Raw genomic sequence first — 27,027 nt, 5'->3', positions numbered from 1 at the left:
TTTGCCTATTTGGTGAACTTACGGAATGTAGCAAGAAAGAGAAGTTAAAAGGAATATTGCTGTGTTTAAGTAAATTATAATTTTCAGTCTCTATTTCCTCCTTCAGCATCCAGATAGAGAAACAGTTTAGAAATTCAAAGACAAGTGAGAACTTTTGCCCTTATAATTTTGGTCACAAACTATTATTATATAGCCTTTTAAGTTGTTAAGTTAAAAGTCTCTATGGAATGTATTGATTTCTGATATATGGTTATGTGCTCATAAGACGCATTTCCATGCAGGGCAAGCATTTCTCACATCCTCAAAATTTTTTCTTTTTATAACATAAACATCGGTTTCTAAGGTGAAAACAGGGAGACTTCAAAAAGAGAAAATGGGAAAATCTGTTCCTAACTTTTCGTAATATTGAAACCACTTTTATTCTCATACTAGATATAAAAGAACAGACCCTGTAATATTAAACAGTAATTGATTTACATGAGAATCATCTCACCGAGGTTGGTTTCTGTAAAGAATAATTTTTACCTAACATTTTCATGTTTTGCTTTAATTAGCTACTTTTGCCAGAGCAATATTTTGAAAAATATTAGTAAATTTATGGAGAGATATCAAGGACCTAATTTTTAAAAACAGAAGGGGAATCATTTTAAAGGGAAAAATTTTAAAATATTTAGTTACAAATATTTCCTCTTAGATTATATTGTGGTTTAAATTAGTGGTATTCCCGGTAAATAAGGAACAAGATGCATTCCTTATGAAAACACAGTTATGAAATAGTAACTATTTTTTAGAGTTTTGACATATCAATTTTTTAAACTTAAGTTGAAATATTATGAAATACTTAATTTAGAATAATTTAAATTAATGTTACAGGCTAAATAAATTGCCTTCTCAAGTATAGATTTTTCTAAGGACAATATTTTCAGAGCCTGGGTGGACCCAAAATGTATTTGCAGTATAATGATATTTTAAAAGTTATCCATTGTGAATAGAATAGATTTTAAATGCATACTTATTATGTTCCCTTACTTCCAATGGGATCTGAACTGCTCACTCCATCGGGTATGCCAATAATTGCTTTTAGGATGAGCTCATAAAAGGTAATTGGTGAAGCTTTATAACTGAAGCTGGCCCACCGTTGCCAGCACACCTAGATTCTGCTTTCATGGGAAATTTTTATTCCAAAACAAAGGTTGCAAAGCAATTTTTTGTGGTTTGGAAGAAAAGTAGTCTCCTGTGCTCCCTAGCTGCCTGTGAGTAGCACACTGAAATAAAGATATAACTTGGGAACCTCCGTGTTGAATTTTTTACTAAATTATAATTATTTCCCTGAGATCTATTCACTTGGATTTCTAGGTGGTCTTAGGTCCAAGAAGGAGGGAAATCCCTTCTTACTTTTTGTTTGCTTCTCCTGTGGTTTGATCCATTACCATCCGGAATTCAGAGACCCCATTTCCAGCATTCCACATACATATGATCTTTTCCATTAGCCTGATGGGGAGGGTATGAGACTGCCTGAAGTTGGCAAACTTGTCTACGTCTATTTTCACAACAGTAACAAGATATGTAACCTGCATCCTGCCATCAGCCTCTATGTGTGGTGATCCCCCTCGATAGTGACCTAAACAAATGTCAAAGTAAATTTTAATTCTAAGCCCAGACTTGCAGAAAAGGAATAGCAGAAGATTCAAACTGGGAAAATGGCTTCTTTCAATAGAGTAACGAGTGCACCCTAAGCCCTTCCACACACCAGCCTCCGGAATACCGACGTAGATGCGCTCAGCTGACCGCAGGCTGAGATCTGTAACCTCAACGTATCAGTATTCCTCGGTTTGTTAAAGTAAAACCTCACAGTTTTTCTTTTCTTTTTTAAATATTGGTGTATACAATTGCAAAAGATTCTCTGGGGCTGAAAAACAAAGAAGAGCATTTGATTAATATTCATATCTGGAACTTTATAGCAAGTACAGATTGTGCTTGAATAGGTAGGAAGTCATTCCAAGAGTGAATCAATACTAATTATTGTAATCAGGGGGGTTAATTAGGTGAGAATGTGGCTGATGGAAAGTTCATTGCTCAGAGCCCTGGAAACACCAAGGTTGATGAAAAGAAAGGTAAAATGCAAAAGGAAGAGTGCTGTGTGGGAATGATTGCTGGATTTCAGGGGTCAGGGTTTGTAGATGAGAAGCATGTCTTGATTTTGTGTAATCGTGGTAGAGAGGAAATTAGAAATCTCCAGTTTAGGTCCGGGTGTGGAGATTTCTGTAAAAGTCATTGAAACTGCCGTTTGCTTAATGGCATCTCACCCAGCTCCACAGCATCTTTCTTCACCTCTTCGAACAGTAACAAGTACAGTTTATTCAGTTGCAAGAATGCCTTCGATCATCCTCATTAGCCTTCGTGAATTTCTTTCTACATTTTGGTAATTCCTAGGAGATTTCCCCGTTCATAAAACTATTGATTGCTTCTCTCATGTTTATTGGCTTTGGGAGTTTTTCTGAACTCACAGTGACTTTTATTCTGTAGGAAAGACGAGGCAGCAGTGGTTCGGAGAGGATTGAAATCTGTGGCACTTTCCTTAACTGACACTGGGAAGAGGGTGTCAGAGGAAGGAAAGCGTATGTGAGGTTTTAATGTTGTAGCCCATTAAGACTCGAAATGAAGTGTCCTGGAGCTGTAGCACCTTTCCGATCACATGGTACCAATCTACAGAGATCGGACTCTGATAGAAGCCAGACCTATATGTAAGTGTATGTGAGAATGTGTGTGTGTGTGTGTGTGTGTGTGTGTGTGTGTGTGTGTGTGTGTGTGTGTGTTTAACCCTGATTTGGGATGAGGTACACAAGCATGGTCTTCTGCTTCACATGATGTCTTTAAGGATTATTGTGGACAGGCATGTTTGTCTTCTCATAGCATTCTCATCACTGTGTGACTGATCCAAGCACATTTTCTTGTATGTCAACACCGTCAGAGTTAACGGGAAGTGGCATCTGTGGGGAGAGGATGACAGTGGCCCAGAGTGACAGGTATTACCAGGACAGCTCGAGCTGCCACCTCAGCCCATTCTGAGTTGACCCGCCCATGATTGGCTGCTTGGGATTGTGATGAATCACTGGAGTTTATGAAGCAGGACTTGCCAGCATGCCCTCAGAGCAAAAGCAACACTAGCATTTTCCTGTAAAATCATTCCCTTCAACCAGCTTTGTTGTCTTGGCCACGAAGAGCTTGAGGTTTGAAGTTATAAGGCTGATACACCTACGGTATCTGGGGCTTTTTAAATGCCCGTCTTGAGAAAGGTGGCAGCTGCAGTCAGTAAAACTCTGCGGAAACCTAGGACGGCGTTGCTGGCTTCTAGCTGGCGTGTGAAAGGACTGGAATGGGCACAGCTGTGCCTGATGCAGACATGGGTCAGATGCTTCCCACCCCTCCCGTGAAGCTGTGCATCTCAGCAATCCAAGGGCCCTGCAGTGTGGTCGTCTTTGTCAGGGCATTCCTTTGTTAATTAATATCTTGGTGTGGGACCCCAGTTCTCTTTTGGGCTCTGTGAGAGGGCTCACTGTCCATTGAGATGTGATTTAAGAAGCACCTCTGTAAATGGGAGTGTGCTGAGTTGGGGGTGGGTGGCATGAGTTCCTGGTGGCAGGAGTTAGGATTCACTTTGACCTTCTCTTTGGAAACTGACTTGATAAAAAGGGATGGAGACCTTACTCCAAGCCCCTGCTCTCCATAAACCAGAATCTTCCTCTCTCCTCTGGCTTAGGTTGCTGCCTGAGACGTAGGAGTGTCAGTGGAAACTCTAATGCTCTAGAATGATAACATTAAGACTGGCTTTCTCTTTTCCTTCCCACCTGCCAGTTCCAGGTTTAAATAAAGATTGGGGGGTAGGAGTGTTATGATTGAGGTAAGGAGTGACATCAGCATTTATTAACAATCAACTCTATGCCTGGCACTACACTAGGTGATTTCTTGTATCTTATGTAATTCTCACCGATATCCAAGAGTTAGTGGAGTTCTGTTATCCCCATATTACAGATGAGAAAACCGAGACCAAGAAAGTTAAAGTAATTGGCCTAGAGACAGACAGCTCATAGTGGAAGGGACTCTAACTCAGGACTCAACCAACTCCGTCCTTGGCCAACTTGAAACTATAACGGTTGGATATTTGACACTTTAAAGTCAGATCTTCCTCTGGGGCTGCATTTCCACCATGGACTTTGATTTGTACACACCTCCTAGTTTTCCCACCGAAGTAAGCTTTACAGTAAGAAAGGAAAAAGAAAGGAAAAAATCTCAGTAGTCTTTTGCTTCTGAGTTCTAACCACAACTCCCCTCTGTGTCCCTACTTGTTCATGAGGTCTTTGAATGAATGCCTCCTAAGCCTCACTTTTCTCAGGCTTTAATCTGCATAATGGAAGCAGATGTTGGAAAGAATAATGGAGTATTTTAAAGCTTTATGGAATTGAAACGTGACTTTTTATCTGCATGAGGGGCCACAATATATCCTACTGTGATCATAACCAATCTAGCAACAAAGATATATTGTGCCCGATATAGGACAGGCTCTCGGCCCTCAGGAAGCTCACAGCAGCCATGAAGCAGAAAGAACACTGGGTAGGAAGGTATAAGTGGTGTAATACAGAGGAGGGGGGCGTTGAACTGGCCTTGAAGTATGGATGAATGAGGAGAGAAAAGATGTTGTTGGGACACCGTGGGCTTATCTTTCTATTCAAAAAAAGTAAAATGAAATCCTCAGACTCACCGTCTTTCTTTTTCAGATCCTCAAGGTCATTCACATCTCTCCTCCTCGCTAACCTTGCCACATTCCTATAAAATGGGGCAAATGTGGCTGTCAGCCTCCAGAGAGTGTGGGGAAACTAAGCGATTGGGTAACACAAAGGTTTACACTCAGCAGTAGACCAGACAAGAGAAAACACATTCCACTTAGCTTGGGTAGGTAGCCACACCACTTTTCCATGAAGATTTTTAGGTGGGTTTTTTAAGAGAAAGTGACAAAAAAACCTTTTTTTTTTTCCTAATAGACTTCATGGGAATTAGCATGAAAAGCAAATTTAAATAAAAAGTCATTTGGGATTTTTTGAAAACCTCTCTCATAAGCTAAAAATGGCTAGAGATTTGAACCATATTATAGAGAAAAAATAAATTTCCTGTGCTCAAAACCTTAATGTATTTTCAACCTCCATGTCACTTTAATAGCTTGGTTATATAATTGCTGTAGGAATAATTAGGCTAACACATTGTACTTCTTATCTGAGGATCGTGGTAGGTTTTGATTTTTCAGCCACTCATCCCTACGAGGAAATGATGTCCACACATATGACAAAGGTCTAGGGATGAATCAGAAAATTAAAGGATGTGTTCCCGGTGTCCATCAACTCTGAGGCAGAATCACATGCAGAATCCAACAGGTGTGGCTCTTCAGTCTCATAATCTTCTTCACTCAGTTTGGAAGTAGCATTTGCCTTAGCGCATCTGGTCTGCACGCACCATATCAGATGACTTCTGATCCTCATCACCAAAAGCTCTTTGATGGGGCTCTGTCATCAGTGTGGGTGAAGTACATTCGTGTATTTTGTTTCACAGAACCCCAGGCTTTTGCTCTCTTAATCCTCACTCTAATTCATTTGTTCAGGGAAAGGAGAGACATGCAAGCAAATGGGGCTGCCATGCCTGCAGAGATTTCCTCTCGAGCTGAGATTTTGATTCTTGGCAAGTTCTGTCTCGGGCAACCCTCACCCTCAGGCGAAAATTTCCATTTCTTTTTCTTTCACCCCCACCTGTTGCTGCTTTCTCTCTGGACCTAGTGTTATGCCTGCTACTGTATCCACCCAGCTGTTGCCACTCAGCTGTTGTCATTTGTCAAGCAGTCGTCTCTCCTTTTTTAATCTAACAACACGTGACAGTAAGATGAGAACTTCGGGCCAGTTGGGGAAAACGTTTTGTGGGGGTGGGAGTGTTGAAGGGCAGATTGCCAAGAACTAAAACCCTCATTCTGATAGGTATAAATTTTGTTCCTGCCGCCAGGCTGGCACCAGATAAGGGTACCTGGTATAGTTTGACAAATCTCGGCATCTTCAAGAAGCCACTGAAACATTCCTTCAGAGGTTTTTTTCCCCTGGGTGCCTTTGTGTACAAATCACCATGCTGGACAGACAAGCCTTGTTCATCTCACCATCCTTTCTCCATTCTCCTTCCCAATTTTCACTTCCAATTTAACTCACTTTGTGGGACACAGTTTTACAGTCTCCCCCTCCCACCCCCTGCTAGTGTCTGGAAAGAAGCCCAACTCCAGAGACAGCTGTTCCTAGGTCAGAAATCAGCCTTGGTCAAGGCTAAGGCAAACTTGTCTTTTCTGGCAGATAAGCAACCAACAACTCACCTCACTTTTGTAAGTCACCTGCCTCTTCAGACACCAGCTGTAGAGGGAAGCTTCTGGCATTGTCTGGATTCCATCTGAGAGAGAGGGAGAAAGCCGGGGGGGGGGGGGGGGGCGGCAAAGAAGGCAGCAGCGGTGTAATGGAGAAAGAAAGAAAAAGGAAAGGCAAGTTAGAGAGGGAAGTGATGAGCTGGTTGGGCTCTGGGCCTGCCAGATCCACAGTGTTAACCTTTCATCCCCTTGGAATGGAAGCTTCTGAAAACTCTAGAAGGGCACCTCCTTTCCGAGCACGAAGGTATGTACACAAAGAGCGATCTTCAGTTTGAGGGCCTCTTCAGAAGGGAGATAAACTCACTATTATGTATTTTTGCTCTATTAAAAACAGATTCAGAAAAATACAAGATTGCAAAAAGCCAGTAGCAGCTGTTCTCGAGAGAGTGGCTATTTAAATTCCTGTAAAAGTGTAAAATATGAGTTTAATAACGATTTCATCTTTATTGGCATTTAATTTCACTTAAGTTGTTTTAAGACTGTGATAAAATCTCCATTCCAGAAGCTTTCAAAAGTGGGTGGGTGGGTGGGTGGAATAATAAGGCGATCATTTTAAACGTATGATTGGTGATGTAAGAATTTATTTTTTAGGTGATTCTTTTATGGCGCTAAGATATATTTACAGTGTATCACTTAAGGATCTGTTTGTTTGTTTGCAAGTTGCTAATAAAACTGGGTAAGCCGAGAACAAACACATGGCCACAAAGTCAGATACTCTCTTAGGTACTTAAAATTCATGCGGATTTGAAGTTTATTGGCTGGAAATGATGGGAAATCCCCATTATAGGGCCTGATCTACTGCTCCAAATGGTTGTGAGCACACTGGCCTTTTTTTTTTTTTTTTTTAAACCAAACAGCTATGTTAATAAAATTTGAATTTGAAAATGGAATGGGGAAAGATATTGTGGATGCTAGTTTGTAATGAGGAGCCAGAAGTGAGGGGGAAAACCCTTTTGTGAAGGTGACTTTTTGAGTACAGAACAGTGCTGGTTCATTTATAGTTGCATAGTTGATAGTTTGCTTTTAAAGAGGTTACGATGCAAACAAATACTTTTTTAAAAATGGAGATTTTTCATAAAATATATAGGGTTGTCTGCAGGAGAAGAAAATCGTTTGGTTATAATCATCAATCACTATATATCAGTCACCAGTCTCTAAGTTAGAGTATACGCTTTGTGCAAAGATGTTGAAAGGTCTGTAGTTGAGGGACTACATTCTGGTTCATTGATTGAGTGGGGTGACAGGAATAGGATTGTTTGATTTCAAGCAGTGTGTACTCTATGTACAAAGGCATTTATTAGCACTGTTTCTATTGAGGGTTTGTTTTTTTCCTGTGTTTTTTTTTTGTTGTTTTTTTTTAAATGCCAGTGATAATTCAGTGCTCAAACAATGACCATTGGACAAAACTCAATTTGAGATGAGGCATGAGAGGGAAAGGGGTTTGCTGAAACAGCACAGTGCACCTCATTGCCTTGGAAGGCCTCATATAAAAATGAGGTCATTCAGAAACTTTCCCTTGAAGTGCTTCCAATTCTTGAATTGCCTTTTGTTTGGGAAATGAATAGCAAGTTGATTAAAAAAAGAGAGAGAGAGACAATTAGGGAAGGTAGGGGGATGGGCCTAGGGAAGAGCTTAAGGTTTTCCTACAATGAAACTATAACGATGAGGAAATGTCATGGTTCCCAACAGCGCAGCCCTTTGTGGTGTCACCGACCACAAGAGGAGCCTGCTGATGGCCCCGTCTTCTTTCACTGCTGTTAGTAAGATCCTTGGCTATAAAATAGTTTCACTAAACCCGAGTGTTCAACAGCGGCCCAGTGGAGCTGTCTGCCAAAGAACTCTAACTGCCAAAACATGATACCTGATGGCTCATTACTGCATGAAAATTAAAAAAGGGGCCCCATTGAGTTCTTTTCAGATTTATTTATTTTTTGCCTTCTGTCAAAGCAGTGAAATGAGAAACTTAAGCTTTTCATCAGATGATATTTGGTTGGGTGTTTTTGTTTTGTTTTCGTTTTTAAGCTCAAGAGCCTTTGAAATTTGTGTACATGTGCTGATATCATGGAAACAAAACCCTATGGGGGGTGTGTGTGTGTATTTTTTTCTCTCTGGCACCTACATCAAGTGCGTATGTAGTCACTACATTACTTATGCATTTGGCTGCCAAACTATTTAAACTCAACCATATTCCCATAAGCGTTCCTTGGCTCAATGTTGTCACTGTATCCCATGTAAGAGTGATCTTTTATATTTGACCCATTTTGCGTCTTACTTTAAATGGTAAAGCAAATGTGCTTTGAAAACTCTGGTACACTCTAGTTGTTGAATAAGGCAATAACCTATGCACTTGTAATTCTTTCTCCATGACCTACTTACACACTACTTTACCCTCCTCATAGTATGATTAAAAGCTGCTTTGAATCCACGATCACCTCCAGGGATTGGAGGCAAGAATTTAACAAACTGCTGAGAAGGCTTAAGTCAGTAAGAGGGCTTCCCTACAGCTTCTCCCAACTAATTCACATGCAATTAAAGGGAAAATAAATATTTCAGAAGTGTACATGTTAATGAAGCTGCTTCTACCTTTTAGAATACAGACATAGATGGAGCTTTATTCCATAGCTGATTTGAAAGTATTTTTCCCTTTTGATTAATGCAGTTGTGCTCCTCTTCTATGGTTGGGGTGGGTTCTGTTTGTTCATTTTAAAATAAATTTGTTATATAGTCAATTCATTACATACATTTGGGATTTATGTAAATAATGTGTGGAAAACCAAGAACTCTCAAGGTTTGTCTCATTTATCCAGCTAATTATTAAAATTATTGAAAGACCAATGAAGTTCTTACAATTTCAAAGATAGCCTGCAGTAGCTGGGGTAAGGAATAAAGGTAACCTAGTATTATTAGGAAATTTCAGGCATTTTGGATGTAAGATTCATTTTATTGCATCTGCCTTTCAATTCCTTGTGACCCTAGACCTGGTTCCTCAGAAAGGCAGTGTTTTCGAATGAAGGTTAGTCCTAGCCCTGCATCTAACTGCCTTAGAATTAGAATTATCTTGGTCAAAAGCCAGATATATTGTTCAGCTGAAGAAGGAAATCAAGTATATTGTGTATGTTTGGCCTTAGAATACTCCAGGCCTGTTCCTCCATTACTCAGTGCTGCAAGCCTGGATTTAAAATTGGTATGTGAATTTAAAATTGGTATATAAATATCTATTTTTCTTCATAACCTTTAAAAATGGTCAGTTCTCATTATCACACAAGAAATTGGTGAGAGAAAAAAGATAAAGATTTTTTTCTCTCTCCATATTATGGTGTCTGATACATTTAACTACACGTGATATATTCAACTACGCCTGACTGAGTTGTTTAACCCCCTGGCTACCGAGATTACCAAGAGGCAAACTATTCATGTCTGCTCTGCGATTTATGATGTTGCTTTAGAATGTGAAATAGCCCATGAAGTAGTTTTACATACTTGTGACATTGTGAAAAGTTCCGTTTCATCCAAATAACCCAACAATAAAACAATAATGAGAATGCTGAATTAGAATGCCACCATATAAATCAGCCGTCTTTCAAGAATTTGAGCAAATCACCTGGGAAAATCAAATTCACCTGCTTCTATCTATAAGAGTTTTGTCATTTTTCTCAATTCCTATCGCTAAACCAGTCACAAATCTTAGATGGGCATTCAAGCTTAGTGACTATTATAGACCTAACACTCATGAAGTCACTGTGGGTTTTTAGTCGTCGTATTAAATGCTAGGAACCGGCAAGTACGTGATTTACCTTTTTAAGAGAAAACGTGATTTATTGTTTTTAATTTTCAGCCCCTTATACTTCTTAGTGTTTTCAAGATGATTCAAAAGGAAACATAACTGGGCAGAGATTGATTCATCTTTCTCCTTAAAGCCCTGAGATAAGTCCCTAAACGTCACTTGGGCCATTTACGAGATATTTACTTTGGCTAAACCACGAATCCTATCTGTTGTTACGGTTAGTTCACACACTGGCCAGCAGATCCCACCGAGAGCGTTTGAACACACGCCTGGGAGGACTGGGTCTGCGGCGGCTCCAGAGTTGGGTTTTGATCGGCAGGCGCACTAGGCTTTGGCCACACAGCGGCAGGAACGCTAGCAGCGGTTCCGGGCCTCGCGCCAGGGGCCCTGGACATGGAGAATTGAGCGGGGCAGGGCAGACCCGATTCGGTGAGCGTTTCTCCAAGCTCCGGACCCTGGGCAGAGCCGGGCTGTCGCTAAGGCCAGCGAGCTCCGCCGGGCCGGCCGCCCGCCGCGGGCAGGTCCCTCCCCCGGGCGGGCCCTCAGGGGTTAAGCGGCGGCGCGCGGGCGCGGAGCTCCGCCTCCGCTCGCCGCACCTGGCGCCCCGCAGCCCGCGGCCGGGCGCTGGCTTTCGGAGGGGATTGGCGGAGCGCGGGAGGGGAGAGAATGTGACAAGTGCCGGCTCGGGCGGCCGCCGCGGGGAGGCCGCGCGCACCTGTCCCTGCCCGTCTCGCCGCCCGCGGCCGCTCGGACGCGCGCACCGCCGCCCCCCGCCCGCCCTCCGAGCGCCGCGTGCGCCGCGACCATGACTTCTGCCTTCAAGCTGGATTTCCTCCCGGACATTATGGTCGAGGGCCGCCTGCTAGTTCCCGACCGAATGTGAGTGGGGTCCCAGGGGGGACGTGTGGCCGCGCGGGCGTTCTCCCCGTGCTCCCCCCCCCCCCCCCGGCCGGGCGGCCGCTGTCAAGTCTCCTGCCTGGAGCCCCGAGGAGGGCGAGGCAAGCTCGGCGGCTCCTCCGCCCCGGCAACGCGGGCGGCGACTCGGGATCAGTCGCCTCCCCTGGGCTCCCGAGCCGCCGCTGGGCTTGGGGAGCAGGGATAGTGCCCTGACCTGCCGAGCGGCGCGGGGACAAGGGTCCGGAATCGGGTGTGGGGACCGGCGAGCCAGGCCAGCGGGACGGGAGCGGGGACCGGCCAGCGGGGCGCGGTGCCCGGGGGTCTGGGTTTGGGGATGGCCAGCGGGGCGCGGCGTCCCGGGGCGGAGTGCGCGCGTGCACGCTCCTGTCTTTGGAAACACGGGGTTCTTGGAGCTCTGGTGGCTCATTTAAAGATCCCTTCTTACCAAATTATCCGCTATTCAGACTTGCCATTTTCAAAGATTTATTTCCCGGGGAAGAGTGGAGGGAGAGAAGAAGAAAGAAAGGAAAAAGGGAGGGGGTGGTAATTAGAAGGCATTACAATAGCCAGGTGTGCTCTATGGCAGAAATTAGTGGTAATTTTTACGGAATCGTGGTGGTTTTGTCTGGTATGCAGCCTCTAATTTAATAATTAATGTGCTTCTGGTTGTTGTACATGTCGTCAAACTAGGGTAGAGAGTTTATTGGGAGAAGTAGAGAGCTCGGATTCCTGAGGAAGGGAAAGTATGCCTCATTTTAATCTGGCTGGTTAGTCTTGATAGTGCCTGAGCTGGTAAGAGAAACTTTCTGTCACCTCAGTAGGATCTGTCTGTATGTCAGGCGTGTTGTGGAAGGAGGACCTGGGGAGGGAGAACAGAGATTGCCAGCAGAGGGTCTGAAAGGACTGTTTCCTTTTTAGAAACGGAATATGTGAAATTGTCAATTATCAAGCAAGAATTTTGATAGTGAATCTAGGCTAAAATTAATCGAGGGGGAAAGGACTGCTATCCTTGGTAAGAGTCCACATAAAGTGTTTCCTATTCTGCACACTGTTAAGACTTAACATCCATATTCTTTCTGGCACATTACTGTACTCTTAGCAATTTCCATGCCATTCCGAGCTTTATGATCCATTTCCCTGGCAACTAACTTTCCCCTACGGTGCTAGATTCTTTTTCTTGTATGTTAAATGTTATGGGTTGAGAGATTCTTGAGAAACTGCAGTGGCCAATTATTTGAGCCCCTAGGAATTTTTTTTGAAAATGGGGGAGGGGGATGATAGAATCTGTTAAATTCAGATTGTCTTCCACTCGATATTAAGAATGTTAACTTGCTTGTACACGCAACCAGGTTCTTTATCTCAACTAAGATAATCCGATAACATCAATTAAACTATTGAATTTCCTTTTGGCAGTTTTCTCAGAGAAATTAATCTTGGTTAGTTACATTCCCATAATATCTCTTTTAAAAGGTCTCTGTCCTGTCCTCCTTAAATATATATGTGTGTGTATATCTGTAGAGATATTTAATACATGTTTGCACATTAGCTATTGAAAGTTTTGTGTGTGTTCTCCTCTGGAGGAATGTTGGCTGAACCGAAGGATTGGCTTGGTCATGATTTTGAATTTATGGTCACCCACTATGTCAGTGACCATAGTATATCTAGCTAATGAATGCTCTGAATTTAAAGTGTTAGTGGCCTTCGAAAGGTGCTGTCTCTTGTCAGTTAAATTATGAAAGTCTTATTTGTCCTTTTCATTAGGTGGATGAAGGTGCTTGTTCAAACTATTTGCTCTTAATAGAGCCTTTGTATTTTAGCCACGGGTTAACCATACAAACCCTAATGTCACTTCTACCCCACTTCTCTTCCAGATGTTAGTTATTTCCAAATGACGTCCTTTGGAATCAAACTTAAATTGTTTTCAGTATCTGTCAACTATTGCTTAATTGCCCTTTTTAAAAAAAAAAAAAAAAAAAAGAGGAAAAGTAGAGGATTTGTAAATGATATTATTTGTCTCCTTAGCCCTGAGCATGCTGTGGCATGTTTTCCAAAAGAGTTTGCAATTAACTCACATTAGAGACTAACTTTGGGGAATAGAGAGGCATGTGGAGGGCATATAAGCAATTGAAAATATGTGAAACCCGCCTAGCAGCATATCCTATTGCCATATACATACAGTTGAGAAGATAGCGGTGTGGAATTAATGTTTTCCAGACTGGTTATCATATACAGTATATAGCCCTTTGCATTAAATTTCAGTCAGCTAGAATATTGGCCTGTTCCTAAAAGGAACTTAAATAAAGCGTAGAGGCTTTATTTTTTTAAAAGAAGTAGGATGTATTTTCAATGGCATTTTCCCATGAGAATATATTAGATACGTTTGTAAGATGTAATATGTTTGAGTCCTCGAGGCAGATGAACAAATAGCTTTGGAGATGAATTATTATGCTTCGTGGACCCACAAGCCATCCAGTGTTTAAAAAGTCCAGGTCACTGAAGGCTCTATAGTGGTATTTTAAATATTCATTAATAAAACTGTAAGTTGAAATGGACCTTTTAAATCATTTTAACTATTAAAGTTTTGTAGTCTTTATGGTACTATAGAATATCATTTGCAACAATGTATGAAAATAAATTAGAAACTGATTTTTTTAAAAGATCTCTTTTAAACTGGGGTAGCTGGTTTTGGATTGGTGTTGGGGGTTGTGTTTTGTCCTTTGTCTCACTTCTTTAATGATCAGATATGCATTTAGAGTTTTAAAAAAATTTTAAACAAAAATATAAGAAATAATATCTTGGAAATGAGAAATTACAGGAGGGAAAAAAATCTATAAATGCAACTGCACAAGTGTTAGTTCAGATTTGTGATGTTAAAATAAGGTGCTGAGAAGAAGATACCAATAAATTTAAAATCTTACTGTTTTCCCTCATAACCGGTAAGTAACCTTATTGAAAATGAGAAAAGTCCTCCTGCATGTAAATTCATCAACTTGGTGAATTCCTCTTCTGTTCATTAGATCCTCTCAGGTTAGGATAACTAGAAATATCTGTCAGTGCCTCATTGAACTGAAAATTGGTTCTAGGGATGTCGTCGTTAAAGTTGAAAGGGGAGTTAGAGACCATCGCAGCAGACTTTGTTTTATAGATGAAGAAATTAGTAGAGGGGCCGTGTGGCAGTCCAAGAAGGCAGCGTAATTACTGCCTTCTCCCTTTCTCCCCCAATATTCCAAAAGCATGAGTCATTGATAGAATGCCTGCTTTGTCTCAGGACACTTTATTTACAGTCTCTAAGCTTCACAGTAGACCTGCAGGGTGGTGGTTATCCTCATTTTACAGGTGATCCTTAAAGAGGGCCCATGCTTGCGTGTGCTACATAGGCAGGAACAGGAAAGCGGTGGTTCGCGTGTGTGTGTGTTCTATAAATGCATGTTCATATGTTAACGGGAGAGAAGAGAGATCTGTGAACTAAGTATGATACAGATTTTTTTTTTGGCCAGAAAAGCAAAATGATGCCACATATTAATGATTGAGCATTATAGGAAATACATAGCACCTTTTCAGACTTGACTCTCTAATTTGATTTAAATTGAGTCGATTACTCTCTGATTTGATCCAAATTTACTGTTATTCCATATTTCATTTAACTAAAGAGAATATATTTTAATTAAAAAAATATTTTTTTTGGTTTCCAGATACCAGCAAACAAAGTCAGAAGCAATGGGTCCTTGTTTTTTTAGATGGCATTTAAAGTGTCTTTGGAAAATGTGTCATTGGAAGTAATAAAATAGAGAGAGAACTGAGATTTATCACCTGATTCCATGATGGTCATAAGAGAAAATTAAAATGGTGAGACTCTAAAGGAAAGGGCTATGCAATATAGTTCTTTAAAGATATTTTAAAAATACTTTTCAGATGGGATTTCTCAGTTAACACTGCATATTTTAGTATCAGCTGCTTCCTGAGACCCAAAACTCAAACCACACTGGCATTTAGAACAGCAGTGTTATCTTTGATCTGGGTTAGAGGTATTATTTTACTTGTTAAGTCTTGCTATTTAATTGTAATTTGCTGGATTGAGGTTACTTTGGCATCTGTTGAGGAGATGCAGTGAACTGGGGGGAATAAGAACCTTGCAAAACAAGATAAAAAGGAGATAGGATTTTCAGACCTGAACCTAGTAATTAAGATTTCATGGGATCATTTGGAATGTGTTTCACCTCAGTATTTTTCCTACCCAACAGCAATAATAACAGTATATTTGGCCTCTGATAAAAGCCTGCATTCTCCCCTCTCCCGCCTTTTTTTTTTTTAACACAAATCTCCAAGCTTTTCTTTCTCTCTATTTCTTACTTGTGGTTTGTATCTTACAAGTTAAACACTCACTTCTTATCTAAAGGGAGGTAATGTTTTGCCATACAAAATAACCTGATAAACTGTCGGAGAACCAGCGCACGCATGATCTAGGTATTATGTCAGAATTTGGGTGGAGTTCCTTGTGGAGGCTTGTATGTAGACTCGAGAGACCAGATATCAACAGGGGTCTGATCTCACCATCGTGAATGAGAAACAGTCTTCACAACTGCTAAACAGTACTGTAAACATCCCTCATCATATCTGCATTTCAGTGGAAACCTGGTGTATTCAGCGTGTGGTGAGGAGCTGATTTAATAAGTCATTCGTATGTTGCATTTCCTGGGCTGAACTGCACCCAGACTTAGTCTGTATTTCCAGTTTGGAGTGTTGATTCCAGAGGGTTCAGTTTTTCCAGGGGAGGGTCCCATTTTGCTTTTTGTCTGAAGATCAGGAGAGGACAAAGGAGGCAGCTGTTTCTCAGCGTCACATTTGTTCTAGGAAACTGCAGAAGGGAGTGCTGGGGAGGTTCTAAGGATGTCCAGCTTGTCACCTGCACGTGCTCATGCCCTCGTGTCTGTGCCCACTGCTGAGGAGGAACCGGTAACCTAATGAAGCAGCATCAGCCGTGTGCTACTTGTGTAGCAGTGCAGAAAATGTATTTTTATTTTTCCTTAAGAAGAAGCTCTTGCTCAATCTAAGAGAAATGGAGCTGTGCACTCCTGGAAAAACCTTTGAGGGAAACAAAAACCAATTAGCACAGTAAATGTGACGCTCTCAGGTAATTGTCAAATAATTATTCCCCTTCAGCGTCATCACTGTTTAATTGTGTCATCCAATATTCTCCGGCTCTGAATGTGGATGTGAAGGGATGGAAACCTTGCTCCCCTCCTGGGATTTTTTTTTTTCATTTACTCAGAGCCTTAGACTCCTCCTGAAGGACTTTTAAAAGAAAGGGGGAGACGTTGAGGGAGATTTTGAGCCACTTCCCTCTTTCCATTTGTCCTAAATCACAACAGAAAGTGATTACTCCAACCAGCTTTATGGAAATGCAATTCCAGTTATGCGGTTGAAATGCCAGGGAGCATGTCTGAGATTTCCACTGTCACTCTGCGACACCCAGAGCCTTATGAACGGTCTCTTTTATGAAGTGCAGGTTGTATATTATGTTCCAATGCTGAGAGCGATGCTTTCAAATCAGCTGATGATGTAAAATGGAATGCTAATAAATATGTAATCATATGGCTCTCAGAATGACAGATGAGTACAAATTCAGTTTTTGGTTAAATTTTAATTACTTCTTGGAATGAATGCCTCAGAGCCAACTTGCCAGCAAATTATTAGACCCATTTTTTTCCCTCCTGAAGATGTATGTAAATTAAGTTTAGGCTGCATTTAGACTAAAATATCATTTTGGTTTATTATTCTGGACTTTTCTACCAGGCTCATTGGGGCCTTTTACGTAAGGTCAGATTTTTAAATAAATCTGTTCTGAAGAGATCTCGGTTTAAAGGATCTGTGCTCCCTTTCTGTAAGAGTCATACAGATAGGTGACACAGGATTTCTTTGACTAATTGTGCTTTAAAAGTGGGGTACATAGAATGTTTTGATTTTAAGCCTTAATAATGAAAGAAGTCCAAGAGGTTTTTCTCTTCAGTGAAACTGTGTGGCTCTTTCTGTCATGACCACAGAAATAAGCTCCCAGAACCCACCAGCTGCTTTGTCTGACATTTATAGGCTCAAATAGGACTGGCGATTTCCTCCTTTCACATGTGATGGTGTCCACTCAGAGAGAATGCAGTTAATTTCAGCTGATTCAACATTTTGACGTAACTTTTGGACAGCTTAAAACATTTTTTTTTTGTACCACAGGAGTGAATAGTTCTTCAATTTCCATAGTAGGATCTAAATTTCTATGATGTTATACTGAAAGGCTTACTTTCCAAGGTTTTTTCTAAAGAAAGTTCATAGCTTGACTTAGACTCATTAAATTTTAAGGTGGTATTTTATACCCTTTTCCATGAATGATGTCTTTATTTCTTAGTTGCCCCCTGTAGCAGGAAAGTTGTACCACATTTATCTGACACAAAATCAGTTGGTCCTGTAGGCTAAAAGAGCGAAATATTTTGTTACTCATATGGCTGTGATCAGTAGGCATAATGCATGTGTGTATCCACACACACTTATACATATATATATATATATATATATATATATATATATGTGGAAAAAATGTATGAAAAACTATCTTATTAGGCATAATTCACTTTCTTGACATCGCTTACATTTAATCGTCTTTGGCTCTAAAAGTTATGAAATTGTTGCACAACATAACGCCTGTTTACATATCATTACCTTCATAACTGAAAAAGATTCAGAAAGGTTTAACATCTTGACCAAAGATGTACTTCAAATTAGTGATAGAGCAGAAACTGGTCTCGGGACTGTGTTTTAACTCTTTGGCCCAGATCCCCAGAGTGGCTTCTCTTAAAGGTGTGACAAGTTCACTCCGGTGATCCTGTCACTCCTGACAGGGTGACAAGCTGAGACCCCAATTTAGCAGCCCTTTCTGTCCTTGCTGCAAACTCCCTGCACCTGGGGGCCCCTCTATTTCTCGGTTACAATTGCGATGTTGCGACTGTCAGGATCTTTTAGGGTTAGAGTAGGAAGAAAGAAAGACTCTGCATAGGAAAATCTGGACTGTGGACCCTAAATCATTATTTTCTTGGGTAGACACAGCTGGTCCTGGCCAGACCAAATTCCTGGCTGCTGCCACATTTTATGTGATCCCTATATATTATCCTGTGGCTTCCTGTCGCTATTGAAAGGAATCCTTGAATTTGTGATTGTGCCTAATGGGCACCAGCACATAAACTGGACATCTTAAAAGGCTAAAGTTACAGGGAGGGGATTGATGTAAAACAACTTAAACAGGCACATTAGCTCACACACCCAATTGTTTTCTCTTTGCATCTCCAGAGTAAGACATTGGGTGTCACGCAAGTGAATACAGGTTGAAATCTGACATGTCATTTTCTCCTCGAAAACCCTTAGAAGAATAGTAAAAGGGAAAGATGCTGTGAAAAAGCATAAAGAAGGAAAGCTTTTGGTATAAAAGATGTATGTCTGTTTTGTTAGGGTGCCTTTTCTTCTCTCTCGGTTCTCTGGACTCCAGCCTAGATTCCTGTAGGTCATGAACAGTATAGCTATTTTTGATGCTTTCTTTCTGCCTTTTTAAAATAGTTTCCTGACTTGTATCTTCTCAGTCCTTTTACTCTTCTCTGAGATTAAATGGGCTTCTCTGAGCCCATTTTATTATCCGTTCCCGAGCAGTTTTCTAAATTTCAAGAGAAGGGGCCACATGTGCCCACAGCACAGTCCTGAGAATTGGAATCTCGAGAGGAGGGTGGTATCAGAACAGCTCAGTCGTCACTGGTAGTAAATCCCACTGGAGCAGCTGCGTGCTTCTGTGCATAAAACTGTATTTTGACTTCTCCCTGCGTTATGGAAGGGGTGTTGAGTTTTCTGGTTGAGCATAAGGGTAGCATATTTCAGAATGATTAACTTTATGGATGTCATTGTCGTGGCCAGCTATATTTGGCTCTGCTGCAGCTGTGTTTGCTTTCTCAAAATTGTCACCAGGAGGCCTCCAACTGCAATTATTCCCTTCAGTCATGCTGGTAACATCTTTCCTTGTGACTCCCGTTGTCCACCCAGCCATCTTTCCCCCTCGTCAGGATTTAAAGGCAACACACAAGTCCTTTGAAAAGCCTGAATGCTGGCTAACACTATGGCAGCTCCATCTCAAAGCCATTTCTTAATATGAAGTCATCTTTAGTTTACATCATATCGCTCTCTGTCAGGATTCATTTTTCTTTTCTCAAAAAGGCCCAATTCTCCTGACTCTTTCCTCCTTGTCTCAGGAAGAATTTAGGAAACTTTTTTTTCTTCTTCATACAAAAATCATTTTAAGTCATTGGGCTGTTGAGTGGGTTTTAATGTTTAGTTAGAAATCACTTCCTCTTGGATTGTTTCTGTTTGTTGGGGACAGTCACCCTGCCTCAGGATCTGCTTGCTTGTGCGCAACAGAGTGGAATGACTAGGAATCACTACTGCGCTCGGGTCTCTCCAGCAAAGGGTCAGGAGGCAGTTCTTCAAGGCTAAGCACCCTTCACTAAGCAGCAACCTCCTGTATTCTCCTGGCTTGTCTTCTGACCTGTTCCATGCCCCCTTCAGGTCTCAAGTAACTTGTCAAGATTCTTCATCTAGAAAATAAGGGTAATAAGATGCGCTTCTTACCTGTCCCACAGTGTTATTGTGAAGCTAATACTGCGAGAGGAATGACAACCTAAATATTTTATAGCTTCACGGTACTTAAAAGTGACCACAAGTTCATCTGCATTGCCTCGGAGAATCAAATACAATGGAACTTCATTACGACTGGCCGGCTAATGTTTCCTCCCGCGGAACATTCATGCTTTATAAAGTCTCAGCCGAAGACCCATAAAGCAGTATTGCTCCCATATAAAGTTCCAGAAAATGCTTTGTCCCCAGGATAGCATTAAGAAGACAGATTTTCCATTCTCTTCTCTGTCTACATGATTGAGAAATAAAATGCAGTTCATGGGCCAACAACTGTGAACTTGCGGTCAGACCTCCCCTTCTGGAATGGGGTGAAGCAGAAGGCAGTATCTCCATCCATTATCCCCATATGTGTGTTCTGAAAAAGCCCATCTCTGCCCAGCTGAAACAGATTTTGATTTTTTTATGGGATGAGAATTAGCCACACAATATGAAGGCTGGTTCTCACAGAACGGGACTCCTACCCTGCAGAAATTAGGCCATTCGGGGAAACCATTTTGACAGTATGAATCTTTAGGGGCAACTTCGTAGATCCTGCCACCTAATGGCCTCATTGGGACCTCAGCTCACAAAGTGCCTGGGGAACAGAGGAGGAGGAGAGGAGGGTCTCTAAAAGAGAAAATCATTTGGAGAAAGAATCAGTAATTTTTCCCTTAACAGGTGGCGTGGGGGGTATAGGGTGTGTATCCAGGTGGTGCCCAGCTGCGGGATGCATGGAAGTTATTCTGTTCTTGTGCTTTAACAAGCAGGCATTTATTTCTGCTGACATAGCTGTTAGGGTCCTTGAAATCTAAGAGACCAGAGCCACCATGGCTAGTGTGAAGATTTGCTTCTCACCTTGTAAGTCCCTTGGTTTGTTAGATCAGACATGATTGGATTCACTTGGGAAGCTCAAGGCCTAATCTGAGCCCATTGTTGAGGAACTTCCATCCCTGCCTGGCCAGGGGAACACTCAGCATCTACTCTGGGCATCTACTCTGGCTCCGAGAGTGATCTTGGCTCTGAGAAACTCCCCAGGCCATGAATGTGACCTCCAAACGTAAGGACCCCTTACCTGAGTAACAGACCACTTTGTGTTGGGAGTACCAGGGCCCTTCATTGAAGGCAATGGGGACTTAATATCAGAAGATTAGGGCTGTTTCTGAGATCATTGGGAAAGGAAAAGTAGCAAAATCTAGCAAAGTTGGCAAAATCTTTAGAGAAGGGGGTCTGCCACACAGATACTACAACTGTTTCTGTACAAATTAATTGGTACTTTGTAGTCTGCACAGTTTATCTTCTCAGCGTCAAGTCAGACACTATAGGCAGCCTTTCAGTTGGGCCAAGATTTCATGTTCAGCTAATATAAAAAGTGACTAGAATGGGACTGTTGTCAGCCCCAGAGGCCACGCGAAGCCTTCACCCTGCCTCTGTGTCTCACAGTCAGGCTTATTCAGAACGTGATACTTTTGATCCACATTGATTTCTAGTTGTCTGTTCAATACAACGATGTAGGCGCAGAAGCCAGCAAATGTTTCCTAGCATCAACAAAACTAATTTGATGACAACCAAATGTTTTTTGGTGGGTATGTTTCTCCTAATTCTGATTGCTAACACTCTGCCTGCCTGTGGGTCCATGGGCTGAAATAGTTTATAATATCACTTGTTCTTGATTTAGAGCATATTGTGGGACAGCCGTTACACTAAGGGATTTATATAAATTATTAGTAACTTTCAGAAGCATTTCACAAGTGGGGAAATTGAGTTCTAGGAGGCGGTATTACTGGAAGTTCAAGCCTGTCTCTCTATCTGTCCGTTTGCAAAGCCTAAGATCACAGTTTGGCCCAGGAGGGGTGCTCGTGCATCTTTTGAGGGATTCTGAGATCCTTTTAAGACCATAAACAGGTTGAACTTGTAGCTATGTTCACAAATTGGCAGCTGAATATGTGGGTTTGAGTGTGAAATACAGTTTCTTAGCTGTGTTCTAATAATCTGCTTTTTCTGTGCTCTTTCACATCAAATGCTTGTTCTTGATTTTATTTCATAACCAGACCAGTTTCTGAGTCTAGAAGGCAAGAGTGTTGTAAGAGATGTCAATAGAATGGGGCACCACAGAGCAGCTTTGTCAAGCTCTCCTGATGCCTGAGGCAGATTCTCACTTACCGCAGAGATAAGGAAGTAATTAGCGTGGAATGTTAAGGTGAATCCCCATTTTTCATTTAAGATAACTGTATATTTCATGAAGAGGTTTCTTTTGAGGATTTCATTAAAAACCTGGCATTTCCTCCCATTTACTTTCCGGGTCTTAATTTTTGCATCTGATTTAGGTGAACACTTGGCCTTTCTCAGGGACCCTCTAGCCCCACAGCCTTCTTCTGAGAATTAGAAAAAGGCTTTCGGATGATGATAGGTCCCCAGTGTCCCCCTCAGTTGGTGACTTTATCCTTTCTAGAGTTACATGCACTTCTCCCCCCTTCTTCATGAGTGGGCCAAAATAAATGGGCAGGAGCATAACTGAGTTCCTGAGCAAGATGACAGAGGGACTTTAGATGATCAGCAGTTGTGACCAACTCAGTTATGGTACCCAGCCCATTTTAAGTGTCAGTACTCGTTCGACCTCTCCATAGCTTTTTGCTCAAGTTCATAAACATTTGATAGGATTTTGGGTTTTCAGCAAATTGTAGATACTTGTTTCATGTGTAGACACCCAGTGCAAGGGAAGGGACACTAGAAAAGTTAGAGTAGAATTCAGACATGGATTGGCCTCACCCACAAACCCTTCCGTACTCAATATTAGCTTGTCGCAATGCCTTTACTCTTGGCAGGAGACAAGCGTCGTAACCTAAGAGGATGTGATTTGAGTGGAGTTTTCATGCCCTGTGTGCTTATTGTATTCTTGCTACTGATGCAAACATTATCTATAATTACATTTTCAAGTGACTGAAAATTGCAGGCTTTGTTGAACAAAAATACAGCCAAAGAATGGAATGTATATCCACTCCACCCTCATTATAAGGCTTTCAGAAATCAAGTGATAAGGCCCAATACCATGTCTCTCAACTACATGATACCAACTCCATTCTCGGATGTTTGAACACTTTGTCGAAGTCCTGAGTCCTCAGTGATGATCATATAATTGGAGGAAGATGCTATTACTCTTTCAGCACTTCATTTGCTCCATTGTCAACTCAGTTACAGTTGTACCTCCTCTCACAAATCCTCCATTTTCAGGATGTAAAACAGGAAACTATAGTTTGATTGAGATCTAAGCATGATGGGCCAAGCTGAAAGAGTCGGTTGAGATCCAGACACTGTTGCCATCCTAGGCACCTGCCATTGTACCCCTGTGACACCACGTTGTCTTTATGATCCCTTTCTCCCACCTAGGGTGGGATTTAAGAAAAAGAAAAAGAAAAAGATTGCTCCTGTGGGAACCTACTGTGATGTGGACTCTTCCCTTGGTCCAAAATTCTGGCTGTGGGACAAGAAAAATATCCTGGCCAATTTTGCTCTTTTAGACACTAGATCAGATCCTATTTCTAATTTAGTGAGAGCTTAAACCACTTGGAGTTTAAAAAAAAAAAAAAAAAAGAGAGAGAACTTTACATGTTATATACCTTAGTGTGTTGCTCCTCATTGATTAGCATTTTAATATCCAGGGAACCCATGCAATAGAAAATGCTCCTTGGCTTTGGATGGAAAGCAAATGGGAAGAAGTGATGGTGACATTGTTAGTGTTATTCTGTTTCTAAGGCATTAAATTTGGCACACATGAAGGTTCACAATGTTACAGCTCATTTACCAGGACCTACTAGAGTTCAACTCTGAAAAACTAAAGAAAAATCTTGTGAAGGTTTAAATTAAAATAGAAGCAGAACCTTACTTGACTGAGGTTGCTCAGAAAACCCACAAACCATCTCAGATTCTACTGAGTCCTGTCCTGACAGGTAGGACAGACATGTTAGCAAACAAAGAAGTGTTGATACTAATTAAATCATGAACAGTTGAAATCCATTTAGGTGTCACCTAGTTACTTTTTAATTACTTTTTCTAACATATATGTAGTATGTTTTTGACAGACCACTTTATACTGTACTGTGAAAGTTACCAACCGCACTCAGTATTTATAACATTCATAGATAAAACTAGATAACTTTGGGGTCCGAGTAAAACGGGTTCGATGTAATACAACACATCAACAAGGATTGTGGGATTTTTTCATTTTTTAAAATGTAAATGGACTGTTGGCGCTTTTGAAACAAGGCCTCCCCAGTGAAAATTCTGAGACATAGCCAGTCTCCATAATATAATTGCCCAATTGTGAGGTATAAATAAACGAGGGCAACTCAATTTGTGTGTTTCATGAATTCCCTCTGTGAATTACCAATACTCTCTCTTATGTTCAGGGTACTGTTTTTGACAGGTTATGTGTTTATGTTTCTAAGTGCCTGGGCTTTTGATAGCTTGGATTCTTAACCAATCAGCAACTCACTTAAAGAAATGTAATTAGCCGAGAACCAAAGTAAATTAGTGTTTAAGGTTATCTAATTCCCGGGGTTTCTTGTTTGCCTCTCCAATAGCAAATTGATTCCGCTGTGGTGTAGTAAACACAACTCAAGTTCGAAAGCACATGGCGGTTGTACAGTTTGAAACACAGATTCAGCAGTTAAAATTAAGTCGGACAGCTGAGGAGTTCAGAATTTATGAGTCACAACTGACCTGTTATTTGGCTGAATCGATTCATTCTTCTGTCGTCATGTGGAAACCACCTAGACATTTTCTGTACTGAAATCCGTGCACCTTTTATTCACTCTAAAGAGCTTGCCAGTCAGTGAGCAAGAGTTGCAATTTATATTAAGCTTCATTCTCAACACAAATATTTAAAGTATCATGTACAGGTCGCTGCCTGTGGTAGGTGTCACAAAATTTTATAAAGTGTTAACAGAATACTTCTTACTTTAAGTCAGACGTTTGTTACTCTGAGCTTTAGTCTTCCACTGTTGACTATTTCTCCTTTGGGGAAACACGGGTTTAACATGAAGGATCTGCCCTGTTGTGTTGTTTTGGGCTACGTGGGATTAAGAAAGGATTTTCTTGTTCTTGAAACAAGAATGTAACTGTTCATCTTTTTAAAGACCTTCATGTTTCATCCTCTACATTGGATGAGGTGAATATTACAACATTGCCTCATGTACTTTTTTTCGAGATATCTAGATCCTTCCTAGATTCCTTACAATAACATTTCATGTGTTCTTTCTGACTCAGAACACAGTGGAGGAAACTGTAGTCTCTCGGTGGAAATGTGTGTATACATTAACACTTTTACAGTCTTGACTGTTTAGATTTTAGAATCCAGGTAGCTTGAGGGATGGGAGAGAAGTCAACATTGATCAAAATGGGTAATATTACAGTTCTTTCCCACCTAAAAAGCTACAAAAGGAGTAGTGTCCTACCTACTTTCATAGGTCAGACTGGAGCTGGTATGACCCACAGACTTAATTTTGCAAGCAAAGAAATCTGGATTTTATCTAGTCTACCCTTTTGCTCCCTGAACTTTCTTTAGGTGAGTTCTTTAATTTATACTAGATCTAGACTCTTGAGAACAAGTAGGCACGGAGGGTGAAAGGAAGCCGGTAGGCAGCAGCCTCTTGATTGGCACTGCAGATATGGCCCCAAGCTCTTTTTCAAGCTCTTGGTACTCAAGATACAGTGAATATGTGTCCTAGTTTGCTGGAATACTTTCTAATACCTATTGTCCTAGCATCATCATCAATAGTGTCCCCCCCGTTCACTCTAAAAAGTGGATGATAAATGATGTGGTCCCCTTCTTCTGCTGACCCAGTATCACTAGCCTTCTTACATATGGGGGGGGAGGGGAGCAAAAGTAGGTTTCAGGCTGTTCATATGGAAAATAACAATTAATAAATGATAACATAAGAATAAACTCTGTCTCACGTACGCTCAACTGTAAACCTACTTTTGTCCCATCCTGTGTAAATGTGTTTGCCAGCTTTTAAAAGACGATCCATGGGACTAAAAAGCCTTTCCACAAACATGGTTAGTTCTCTATGCTTATAAAACTTCAGGAAGAGCAGTTTCTAGCCTCTCTTTCTCTGACCCATTCCCTTACCTAAATCTTTGTAAATAGAAAAGTTACTCAAAATTTAACAGAAGATGATTTGGAGTTTCTAATGTGTTGGCACCCTGCTGGGCACTTTGGGATGTGCTAATTAACTTTCTTTTCGACCTAAATCTCTTGTGCTGGAAATTTGTCCACAGCTTTGTCTAAGCATTCCCCATCCATGGGTTCAGTGCTGGAGGATCCTGGGAGGAGACTTCCGGGGCAGCCTGTCTACTCAGTTCGGTTACATTCATAAAATAACCATTCCATTCTGGAAAGCTCACATAGGAAGCTCCGTTACCTCTGTTAACTTTCACCTGCAGTGTGACCAGAGCCAGAAAATGATCTGACGATTCAGCGTTTGTTTGTTCTCACACTGCCCTTTGTAAAATAGTAATTGAAGAGCCCAGTATTTATGACTCCAGGGTGCCCAGGTAGATTTTTGAATTTTAATCTCGGGCTACTTTTACACTCTCCAGTGCTCATTGCTGTTTCTCATCCAGTGCTGGAATTTCAGAGGATTGGTGAAGTGTGTGTGTCTAAAATCGATTTCCTGATTTCACATTTATACCCAGCTGTTTGTTATTCAGCGCAGCCATCAGCATCTGAGTCTCAGCGGACCATGTAATGTGCAGCTGTAGCCAGATGTAATGCTGCTGCTCCTAAATGTTTCCGTTAGAAGCTTAGAGAGGCAGGCTAGAGACTGCCGATAACTGCATTGCCTGCATTAATTTACCCTCTGGAGCTACACAAATTCTGCTTGGCAATTGTATTTCATGACCAACAAGCAGAGCAATGTTTGTGATCTCTTTCCCTGGTAGTAATGTTGACATTGTATATATCAAGTATATCTGCACTGTTGTGAAAGGCACTCATACAGCTAATTCAAACCACAGGAAGCTGTCTGATCTACATGCATACAGCAAGCCTGTACTCAAGAAACATCAGCCAGGATTCATATAAAACCTTGGCCTAGATTAAAATAGGTTCATAAACTAGTCTCTTGAACAGAGCATTTCTAAGGAAAAATAACTTTGGGATCATTTTTCTTCAGTCTGCACTCAAACCTTGTTTCTAATTTGCATTTAT

At 41.2% G+C, this 27,027-nt stretch overlaps 1 protein-coding gene across 7 annotated transcripts in view; it reads left to right on the top strand.

Annotated features, from left to right (window-relative positions):
• The window catches only part of CELF2 (CUGBP Elav-like family member 2), a 497,548-nt gene that overhangs the window by 183,674 nt on the left and 286,847 nt on the right, over positions 1 to 27,027 (top strand). For 3 of the 7 annotated variants that reach the window (XM_087825754.1, XM_087825739.1, XM_087825749.1), the window contains exon 1: positions 11,016 to 11,108. The exons of 3 other annotated variants lie outside the window; for them this stretch is intronic. In XM_087825754.1, the coding sequence (XP_087681880.1) occupies positions 11,035 to 11,108 (74 nt within the window). In that variant the 5' untranslated portion in view covers positions 11,016 to 11,034. Of the gene's footprint in view, positions 1 to 6,579; positions 6,690 to 11,015; positions 11,109 to 27,027 lie in introns of those variants that run through there. One more of the 7 variants, XM_087825717.1, reaches the window with a different exon arrangement.

This window comes from Miniopterus natalensis, chromosome 1 (genome assembly GCF_054644295.1).
Source record: "Miniopterus natalensis isolate mMinNat1 chromosome 1, mMinNat1.hap1, whole genome shotgun sequence".
In the NCBI taxonomy this organism is placed as follows: Eukaryota; Metazoa; Chordata; class Mammalia; order Chiroptera; family Miniopteridae; genus Miniopterus; species Miniopterus natalensis.
This window is presented reverse-complemented; position numbering and strand designations above follow the sequence as displayed.